This window comes from Schistocerca gregaria, chromosome 1, assembly GCF_023897955.1.
Source record: "Schistocerca gregaria isolate iqSchGreg1 chromosome 1, iqSchGreg1.2, whole genome shotgun sequence".
Classification (NCBI taxonomy): domain Eukaryota; kingdom Metazoa; phylum Arthropoda; class Insecta; order Orthoptera; family Acrididae; genus Schistocerca; species Schistocerca gregaria.
This window is the reverse complement of record NC_064920.1, coordinates 858,309,476-858,321,136: the sequence shown is the minus strand read 5'-3', so window position 1 is coordinate 858,321,136 and position 11,661 is coordinate 858,309,476. Positions and strand designations below refer to the sequence as shown.

At 37.3% G+C, this 11,661-nt stretch overlaps 1 protein-coding gene across 1 annotated transcript; it reads right to left on the bottom strand.

Moving 5' to 3' along the window:
- Nucleotides 1-4,202: 4,202 nt before the first annotated feature.
- Nucleotides 4,203-10,981, bottom strand: LOC126272772 (40S ribosomal protein S15Aa). Its single transcript, XM_049975919.1, has 4 exons — nt 10,873-10,981; nt 10,512-10,646; nt 10,259-10,424; nt 4,203-4,334 (listed from the first exon to the last, which is right to left on the bottom strand). Exons 2-4 carry the CDS (start codon nt 10,642-10,644, stop codon nt 4,241-4,243), a joined length of 393 nt encoding a protein of 130 aa, XP_049831876.1. The 5' UTR covers nt 10,645-10,646; nt 10,873-10,981; the 3' UTR covers nt 4,203-4,240.
- Nucleotides 10,982-11,661: the final 680 nt, after the last annotated feature.

Sequence of the window (11,661 nt, the reverse complement as noted above, 5' to 3'; positions counted from 1 at the left end):
TGTTTAACGGCTTAGCAACTAAAGTCCAATATGGTTGCTATAAACATATTTATTGATGAACAGGGGTATCAATATAAAAAAAAAATCAGCTTAAAAGCTTATATTATTCAAATTTGCTATATTTCACTTTTTGAACCTTTAGCTGTACTGTTTCTAAATGTTCCTGTGTTATACAGTCGTTTGTCACTGAATAGTAACGTCAGTACTGCCAGTTACTCCTATTATGGAAGCATTGTGAACGCATTATTGTGGCCAAGATAGACACGAAGCCCACACCTACTACAGTAGTACAAGTTTATATGCCAACTAGCTCTGCAGATGATGAAATGTTTGATGAGATAAAAGAAATTATTCAGGTAGTGAAGGGAGACGAAAATTTAATAGTCATGGGTGACTGGAATTCGGGAGTAGGAAAAGGGAGAGAAGGAAACATAGTACGTGAATATGGATTGGGGCTAAGAAATGAAAGATCATATAATGGTAAGACAGAGATTTAGGAACCAGATTTTAAATTGCAAGACATTTCCAGGGGCAGATGTGGACTCTGACCACAATCTATTGGTTATGAACTATAGATTAAAACTGAAGAAACTGCAAAAAGGTGAGAATTTAAGGAGATGGGACCTGGATAAACTAAAAGAACCAGAGGTTGTACAGAGTTTCAGGGAGAGCATAAGGGAGCAATTGACAGGAATGGGGGAAAGAAATACAGTAGAAGAAGAATGGGTAGCTTTGAGGGGTGAAGTAGTGGAGGCAGCAGAGGATCAAGTAGGTAAAAAGACGAGAGCTAGTAGAAACCCATTTGTAACAGAAGAAATATTGAATTTAATTGATGAAAGGAGAAAATATAAAAATGCAGTAAATGAAGCAGGCAAAAAGGAATACAAACGTCTCAAAAATGAGATCGACAGGAAGTGCAAAATAGCTAAACAGGGATGGCTAGAGGACAAATGTAAGGATGTAGAGGCTTATCTCACTAGGGTAAGATAGATACTGCCTACAGGTAAATTAAAGATACCTTTGGAGATAAGAGAACCACTTGTATGAACATCAAGAGCTCAGATGGAAACCCAGTTCTAAACAAAGAAGGGAAAGCAGAAAGGTGGAAGGAGTATATAGAGGGTCTATACAAGGGAGATTTATTTGAGGGCAGTATTATGGAAATGGAAGAGGGTGTAGGTGAAATGGGAGATACAATACTGAGTGAAGAGTTTGACAGAGCACTGAAACACCTGAGTCGAAACAAGGCCCCCGGAGTAGACAACATTCCATTGGAACTACTGACGGCCTTGGGAGAGCCAGTCCTGCGGAAACTCTACCATCTGGTGAGCAAGATGTATGAGACAGGCGAAATACCCTCAGACTTCAAGAAGGATATAATAATTCCAATCCCAAAGAAAGCAGGTGTTGAGAGATGTGAAAATTACCAAACTATCAGCTTAATAAGCCACAGCTGCAAAATACTAACGCGAATACTTTACAGATGAATGGAAAAACTATTAGAAGCTGACCTCGGGGAAGATCAGTTTGGATTCCGTAGAAATGTTGGAACACGTGAGGCAATACTGACCCTACTACTTATCTTAGAAGAAAGATTAAGGAAAGGCAAACCTACGTTTCTAGCATTTGTAGAATTAGAGAAAGCTTTTGAGAACGTTGACTGGAATACTCTCTTTCAAATTCTAAAGGTGGCAGGGGTAAAATACAGGGATCGAAAGGCTATTTACAATTTGAACAGAAACCAGGGAAGTCGTTTCTGAAAGTATTTGTATGGAGTGTAGCCATGTATGGAAGTGAAACATGGACGATAACTAGTTTGGACAAGAAGAGAATAGAAGCTTTCGAAATGTGGTGCTCCAGAAGAATGCTGAAGATTAGATGGGTAGATCACATAACTAATGAGGAAGTATTGAATAGGATTGGAGAGAAGAGAAGTTTGTAGGACAACTTGACCGAAAGAAGGGATCAGTTGGCAGGACATGTTATGAGGCATCAAGGGATCACCAATTTAGTATTGGAGGGAAGTGTGGGGGGGTAAAAATCGTAGAGGGAGACCAAGAGATGACTACACTAAGCAGATTCAGAAGGATGTAGGTTGCAGTAGGTACTGGGAGATGAAGCTTGCAGAGGATAGAGTATCATGGAGAGCTGCATCATACCAGTCTCAGGACTGAAGAACACAACAACTAAAAAAAAAAAAATGTTCCTCTACTATTTCAGTCTTGCCTGGTTAATAGCAACTTAACATAAGAGTACTTTCTTTGTGTGTCAAAATCTCGCTCACTGATGTTGAACCTTGTTGTTCAATTCTCTATTTGATGTACTGGTATTGCTTAATCATCTTCATCTTGCACCTTGATCACCACATGCCCAGGTTTGTCGTTGATAGATTACATTGTCACTGGTCTTCAGCACTGAAAAGTTTGCAAACTCCTGTCTCATAATTCTTCTTATCCCTGTAGATGAATTCAACTTCTACCAAAAGTAGGGCTCATTAACTCTGATTTATAAAAAAGGCTTGGATCACACATTTAATTACAAAATGCGATCAGATATTAATCAACTTGGTAAATCTAGTTTTTAACAAACTCTTCTGAAGAAAAAACAAGAGTATCAATAAATCTATTTACTTTATTATAATAATCACCTGGTCATTGGTAATATTTCACAGCATGGTTCGTTGAGATTTTTTGCTGCCTCCAATTACTTAGCATGCCAAGTGCATCTTTAATGTAATGTATTTTGGACGGCATGGAGCTCACACCAAACAAGACTTGCTCCTTAATAAACCCTTTTGCATAATAATTAAACTTGTGAAGTTCTGGATGATTGTTTTGCATAAACAAACACATCATCTGCTAATAAAGCTTGTTAACTTATATTCAAAATTTGTACGAGATTTCATTCACAATGATTATTTCCAAAAAAGCTTTGACTATAAAACATCTGGGGAAATCTTGTGCTCTCCCAACCTCCAATGCACTCCCTGAATGATTTAACTTTTTATCTTTGCACCCCACAGTTTGAACACATCGATGTTTAGCTTTAAAAGTGTACCTGAAAAACAGCATAAGATTTTCAGAACTGTTTCCTACATATTATGTAGTGTCACCCTTTGCCATTATAACTCTTCTTCATTTCACATCTTCTGACCTGTTGCACCCCCCCCCCTCTCAACTAAAAATATTTACAATTTGTTTCAGCATAGTATTTCCGGTTTGTCTACTTTCCTCTGCCTGGTTCAACTTCTCAACTTAACTGCTATACATGATGCAATGCATTTAATATATGTAGGTGAGATTGTTATTTGTAATTTACTAATGTTATCAATTTTTATTATCAATTTATCAATTTTTGAGGTAAGCCATGTTGCAATCACAGTACAGGTTTTTGTTCTGAGATCATTTTCCTGAATCAAGTCTAACAGCGTCACAGGTATATTTATAATGGGACAAAATTGTCTCAAGTATTATTCATGCACTACACTCATGGTAACAGAGAATGTCTAGAAATATTCTTTTACTGAAATGTGTTCTTTTCCATTGGTATACTTCTGTTATTTCGTACACAATGTATTTCCCTGATCTTTCCAACTCCCACTTTTCTGTCCAGCTTATGTATCTGGTATGTAAATTGTTTTAGATTCTGGGAGTACTACACCTTTGTTATATTACACCCCCCCCCCCAACATAAATTGATATATTTTAATTTCATGACTTACAGTATCATTTACAATTTTTTTCACCGCCGGTTGGGAGCTCACTTTAACACCTATCACTCTACTGCTGCATCACCTTAATTTATCATCAAAGGAGGAAAATGACATGTGGCAGTGACACATGAGAGAGAAACCCTGTGGTCAACTAGAAGACCCGCAAGAACTTATAGCATTTATAAACAGTATATTTGTGAAGGAGGAAACTGATGAATTAAGAAAAAATTAGTTCTACCTGTGTTATTTCTTGACAATGTGTAACAATTTCGCTGCAGTTTCATCAGATAAAGTTGTATACCTGTCTAGAGAATGTAAGTCAATTTCATTACTGAACACTATGGCACCTAAGGGAAGCAACAAAACAATGTAACTCCCAATTATGTAAGCGTGCATTTAAATCTTAGTTCCAACTTATTTTTCGCTTTCCTTTAGATGAGATAAATCTTTAAATTTCAAATGCTTCGAAATGAATTGAAAACTGCAGAAATTTATGGGAACAAATTTATTGACACAAGTCACAGTTCATTAAAAAAAGAAACCCAATATCTTCCCTCCAAGATGTTTTCTCCTCGCTTCTTCATGATCCATTATTCCTCCACTAGTAGTTAGTACCACGTACCTGAAAAAGGAACAGTTATTTAGAAGCACATTTTTGTTTGGTAACTATAAAGTAACAACAGTTGTAACTATGAAGCAATAACACTGTGCAGACAGTCTAATCCAACTCAGCCAAAATAAGTAAACTATTGACTGTACAAGCAAATGCATCACCAACTTGTTAACAGATACATCTAAAAAAGCTATCTGCAATTACTGTATAACAGAGCGGGGGAATGCACCAAACTATTGTTTGTTTTTGATGTCCACCTATCAAACTGTATCTTCGGAGAGAGACTGCAGTCAGTTATGTATTACTTTTTAGTTGTGGACTACTTGTGTACACAGGACATGCTGGTGTCTGATAGGGCAACAGTTGTGAAGTTGGTGTACATTATGTTAAGAAGTCTTCAAGTAAATAAAAGAATAATCAACACAAAACCCCACCAAAGTGATCAAAGTGACAACAAAGATATCTTAAATTAGTTTTATACCTAAAATAAATAGTAACATGAGCCTTTTACCCACAGCTACATCCATGTACTTGTACAGCACTTGTTCTGTACTCATCCCTGACTACACCCTCCTCATTTTTTAAGCATAATCCCATCCAACCATCTCCATTTCACTTCGCATCCCAACCCCTCTCCCTATCCATTTCCTCCTTTCTCTCTCTCAATCCTTTGACATGCCCATCTCTACACTTTTCAACCTACACATTTGTCCTATGAATAAATAAAAACTAATCTCTTCGAGTCTGCATATTCACACAGAGGAAAAAGAGTCAAAGAGTTCCAAAATGTACATCGCTGCCTTGCTAAGAATCTCAGAGGCAAATTATTAACATACATTGTAATACAACTACTTTTCCTACACCAGGGTCTTTCAACACAAAGCAAAGAGGGGTAATGCAGGAGTAGGTCTGATACTGAGCAAGACAACAGGAATGCGGGTAAGCGACTATGAATTGCATAACGAACACATTTTGTAGCCAAGGTAGACAGGATGCCAACACCCCACAAAGTTTAAATGTCAATTAGCTCTGCAGATGAAGAATAGATTGAAGAAAGGCCTGATGAGGTAATAAAAGACATTACTCAGATAGTTAGGGACATGAATATTTAATTGTGATAGGGTACTGGAATTCGAAAGTATGAAAAGCAAAAATAGTAAGTAAATATGGACTGGGGGATAGGAATGAAAGCAGAAGCTACCTGATACAATTTTGCACAGAGCATAATTTTATCACTACTACTTGGTTAAAGAATAACAAAAGCAGGTTGTACCCTGACTACAATTTATTGGTTATAAACTGTAAATTAAAACTGAAGAAACTGCAAACATTTAGAAAATTAAGGGGATGGGGCCTGGATAAGTTGAAAGAATCACAGCTTTTTGAGAGTTTTCAACCTTTTTTAGTTCCAAGATTATTAATTTACATCTAAAAATTCATCTAATGAGTGGAAGTTGTCATTAATAAATTCTTTTAATTTGTTTTTAAATGTTCATTGGCTAGCCACCAAACTTTGGATGCTATCTGATAAATGACCAAAGAGTTGTGACAGCATAGTTCACCCCTTTCTGTGCCAAAGTTAGACTTAACCAAAAGTAGTGAAGATCAGCTTTTCTCTTAGTGTTTTAGCTAGGTACATTTCTACTGCTTTTGAAGTAGGATGGGTTACAAATAACAAGCTTGTGTGAATATCCTCAGTTCCTTATATAAATGTCTTCAAGATGATCTTGGCTGGGTTCTATCTATTATTCTGATAACATACTTTTGTGCAATGAATACATTTTTCCTTAACAAACTACCCAAACTATGTTGCCATATGAAAATATGGAACGAAAATAGACACAGTAAGCTAATTGTTTGATTACCAAAATTTGCAATAACCATAAAGCCGATTTACTACACAGACCTGTATATACTGTTATCAAAATTTAATGACAGTCAATTTGCAGAGAACCAATTAATTTTCTGAGAGACATTATTTAAAATTTCCTCAGCTAATTCTTGTTTTTTTTTAGGTGTGAATACTGTACTTGTAGCATCAGCAAAAACAAATAGCTTTGCATATTCATGAATATAGAGTGGCATACATTAAGAACAATAAGGGACCAAAGAATTTTATAAAAAGCTGTCAGAAGTGAGACTGGGTGGTAGTTGTCAGCATCAGAATTACCCCCACCCCCTTTTTTGTGCAATAGCATGTTTCAATTTATCAGAAAAAATGCCGTTTCAGTGAGCTATTACATATGTGACTGAGAATGCTACTTATCTGTTGGAAACAAGTTAGTACTTTGTTGGTAATGCCACCAATTCCAAGCAAGATTTACTTTACTAAAATGGGCTTCATGGATGCTCCACACATTTTCCACAGCAAAGTCTCAGTGTAGGTGCAGTTCCATACAGCCACCCAACACTGAACAAAGCTGAGGGTAAACTGAAAGACAAGTCTTGTTGGACTCAAATGAGCAATTTGTGTACCCTATTTTGACATCATGCATCAAAGAAGATGGATGGTATCAGTAGTGCAAGTTTTAGCGAATTCTACACACCTTCCATATTTTAAAACCTCTGCTAGCTTAGCATTTAGTTTAAGTACACCAAGGAAAAACTTTCAACCTTATTCCTGCAGTATTGTGAGTGATCGTTTGATGAGGACCTCTGCACCATGCACCCTAAAGATACGTGAATGTTTATAAACTTCAACACAAGCCATTCACCAACTCTGTAATTATCATAACAGTGTGGTCATTGTGATGATATACAATAACTATGAAAGATGAAAACAGAGAGTGACACCACACACAGGCATTGAGTCATAGAAAGACAACTAAAAGACTACCTCTCCTGCCCTGACATGTGAAATATATCCTACCCATTATCCTCCTCGCCCCTCCCACAGTGGTATTCCATTACCCACCAAACATATACAAGTATCTCTTTTCGTACCTAGTCCATATATGCTTCCAACTCCTTGCACCTCATGGTTCATATCCCTGCAATATAACTAGACACAAAACAAGTTGCATGCATCCCATCAAAGTCAAGGCTACCTATGAAAGCAGCCATGTGATCTACTAACTAAACTGCAACCACTGTGCTGCATTCTATGTGGGCACGACAACCACAACCACATGAATGGACACTGACAAACTGTAACCAAGACAGGTAGACTGCCAGTAGTTGGACAAGTTACCAAACGTTATGTGCTCCACTTCAATGGCTGCTTCACAGCCTGCACTATCCGGATCCTTTCTACCAACACCAGCTTTTCTGAATTTTGCAGGCAGGAACTCTCCCTACAACATATCCTTCATTCTCTAACACCCCTGGCCTCAACTTTCAACTAGTCCCCATCCTCCCCCCATACCTGCTCCCACTAACACTATGCACACCTACTCAACTAATGCACCTATTCGCTTTTCACTTTCTCCACAATTCTCTTCCACCTTTCCCACTCCTCCAGTGCAGCCTTTCGACTCTGCATCTAGTGGCACTATAATGCCCCATCACATTGTAACTCTCTACCTCCATCCCTCACTCCCCTGCCGCCACCTCAGCTGCACCACCCACCCTGGATTGTTGCTATCATCTGACAAAGGTGCAGCTCACAGCTGGACCACACTACTATAGAAAGTAGCCTGTGCTTTCTGCTTCTGAAGGATCTTTTTTTGTCCAAAATTTTAGCAGTCCCTTCATTGTGGCTGTCTGTGACTTAATGTCTCATATGTGGTGAGTAGCAATCCATCCTTTAAGCAGTGGAAAGTCCATGATGGACTAACATTGTGAAAACTTATACAACAGTTAGTCACCTTGTGGATCTTGTTCTGTCATCCTAAAGTGAGATTTTGTATGGATCAGGAACTTAAACACAAGGGTTTGTATTCCTAACCTTTTCGACCATTACTGAATTTCACAGAATCTATAAGCCACTACCTTTAACCGAACAACCTAATAAGCATTTGAATTAAGCCTCAGACCATTCCACATAACACACTTTTTCCTTCAGAAAAATCATCCACGTACAAATCAAATATCTGTACAAACATTCACTATACCACCTCGCCAAAACTCTAACAATACACTGAAGAGCTAAATACTACTGAGACTGAACAACCTTGTGACATTTGATTCACATGGTAGGATAGCAAGTGATTGCAAGAAAGTAAAGGACTGCACCAAGGACACGCTATAGCTCTTAGTGAAACTTGAAAGTTTTGTGAAACGCAGGTGAAAATGGTGATAAATCCTACAACCGTACAACTTCAACTGTATTTGAACTTGTTTACAGTAATAGTTTTCACAGTATTTATGGATACTGCATAAACATGTGTGTCAATTTTTTAAAAGTGAAGCTGTCATAGGCAAAAGTGCTGCCCTTCAAAAATATTACTTGGCTCTGAACCCAACACAATGTTTAACTGACTATCAGGAAATAATTACCAAGCGAGTTGCGAATGAGCATTTTGGTCCCTGTTCACATATTAGAATGACATGTACGAAAGTTAATAGCTTTTACTCAGCTTTGGAACAACACGGTAACATACAGATGAGATAAGGAAGAAAAGTATCCTAGAATTGAATGTAAAATAAATGAAAACCCACATTAAACTGACAGACTGTGGTAACAATAAATAACAGCAACAAGACTGCCGAGGAGATAATATCAACAGATACCACCAGATTACATCTTATCATGATTTTCACTATTAATTTATAAGCAACTTTACGTATGACCTGCATGTGTTACAGATTGTTTTTTTAATGATCAAAATCCCTAATATGTTAATAATGAATGATGCATAACATCAGTAGAACTCAGTACATATGGTGGCCATTGAAAAATCAGTATTTCTAGAGCTATGATGTAAACTGGTGGAACAGTTTGATGAACAGCACTATGTAACTGACTCACAGCCACAACAAACACTTCATTGAGGCCAGAGATGCAGTTTACTTACTCTTGCCTCCCATAGCTATTGGCCACAAGGCTCATGTGCAAATACATACAGATGAGTCATGAGAACAACCACCTTATAAATTTAATGCCAAGTAAGAAACTAATTATTCATGACAGGGAAAACAGTGTATAACTCATCAACGCTATTCATAAAAAAAAAGCAAATAAACTATAGCCATGCTACACTTTATCTATGTCTAAAGTTATGGCCACTGAGGCATAAACAGGGGCTGCACCATAATACAACTGAGAGCAAATGACAAACATTAATAAAGCCATATTTCACAGTTAAAAGGTAGTCACAAAAATGCACCAACTATGTAGAGACTTTCCGTTTTAAAATATAGGTTTACCGAATTTTACGGGCAGTTTACGTTCCTAAAGAAAGAAGTGTTACACAGGAGAAAGTCTGTCAAATATTAACATGAACTTAGACAAGAGGGTATGTAGCAGAGAAGTCTTTTCCAAAACCTTTTCTCAATATCCACATTCATTGTCTTTGCCAATTCTGAACAAGATTGTCACTTTCTCCATCTATCCTACTATTACCACAGTAGAGAGTTTAGAGGGAGGGTCAATTACCACACACTTGCAAACTTGTCTGTGGAGAAGCACCCCAGATCCAGGACAGGTTGGAAGGTTAAATTAATGTAATGAACTGCCATACTACTAGGTACTCCTCACAAAAACATGCTACACAAACCAACAAGTATATCAATAATTGTATGGTACATTAAATTTGAAAAAGGCATTGGGAGACGCCCTATGTACCTTGATCTACTGATTGTGTGACTGATCAGGGTATGATTTAACTACAGCGAGAAGTCCACATATGCTCAGTTTACCTTCACCAACGATGGCTTACAATAAGTCAACAGCGAATCAAAAAATCAGCTACTAATATTTTCCTTTCGTTGAGAGTTCACTTTTCTTACAATCATTTGGACATTGGTGTATCAAACTAAAAACCTGAACTTACCCGAACTGCCGAGATGGGAGCAGATTATTCGTCCACTTCTCAATATCATTTATTGGTACGTCAAATCTAGGCGATATGACACCACATTTATTTAATCTTCCAGTAAGATTAACTACAATCTTCCCAGCGCGATGGTCATCCACTATTTCAAATTCTCCAATGTAACCTACAAGGTAAGTTTCGAATGAACATTTGATATGCATCACTTCATTAAGCAGTTAACTAAATCAAGAGTCCGTAATTCACTACTTACCATGCTTCATCATGACAGTCAAGAACTTCACTATGACTTTGGAGCAAGGCCTGATTAAGACCTGCCTTTTACCTCTCTTCTCAGCATTATTGATTGACTTGAGAGCATCACTCAAAACATTCATGCGCACCATTGCTGAAAATTTAAGTGTATAAGTAAATAAACATACAGTAAACTTAGAATTATTATTCTTAACCTCTGTTCGCACACTGTAAACACAAGCTACAGCACAAAGTATTGACACCGTTGAGATTACAAACGTAGAATATTATGATATTACTATTCAGATCTTCCCGCGAAACAATGTTCATATATCATTAACATCGCAAAAAGATACAATTAACATCTCCTGATAGATTACCTCCGATATAAACTTCACCATTCAACGTGTTTCACACGCACTTTCGCTACATACACAGGAAAAAGGAAGTTCATGAGTCTCGCTACCAAAGACACAACACTTTTCCATACTCAAAGATAATAATTATTTAGTCGGAGCGTAATCGATGTAAAGTTCAGACAGAGCATACAAATAATTTGGAACCCTGTTAAGGCTGATTCACAATGGCCGACACGTCATATCACATTAAAATATTCAAAAATGCATTCCAAATGACGACATCCACACTGACACTCAACGAATCGTCGCGTCACCGCAAGCTACCCCGCGAAGTAAACTTTGCCATCATCGTCTGCCTAAATCGATAATTACAAACATTTAGCACTCTCACTCCTGATATATCTTGCGTTGTATCCTGTTAGTCATCGTTTTATAATTGTGCTTTCTTCCCACGTCAGCTTGCAAATGTTCTATGTTGACTTGAATACCTTTCTGTGTTGTGTATCAGTGAGCACTGGCTTAAGGGACACTCATATTTGTGGAGCAAATATACGAGACTTGATTTAATAAGTAGCTTTTGTAGGGAAACTAATAAAAGCGGAGGTGTATCCATCTATGTTAGAATTAATGTTAAATCTAAGGAGATAAAACTTAGCAAGGCGAAGTGCGCAGAAAAAGATTTTGAATGTTGTATTTGTGAACTTACAGACTGTCAGACTATCATTGTTTGCATCTATAGGTGACCATCAGGAGACTTTACCCAATTCTTATATTATATAGATGATCATTTAAATGAATTGAGAGGCATGA

What these genes read in the sequence shown, in the direction of transcription:
- LOC126272772 (XM_049975919.1), bottom strand. Translation starts at nt 10,644, where the DNA reads ATGGTGCGCATGAATGTTTTGAGTGATGCTCTCAAGTCAATCAATAAT. An exon ending in GACTGTCATGATGAAGCATG is followed by an intron (nt 10,425 to 10,511) that starts GTAAGTAGTGAA and finishes CTTACCTTGTAG; the next exon opens with GTTACATTGGAGAATTTGAA. An exon ending in CTCCCATCTCGGCAGTTCGG is followed by an intron (nt 4,335 to 10,258) that starts GTAAGTTCAGGT and finishes TTCCTTTTTCAG; the next exon opens with GTACGTGGTACTAACTACTA.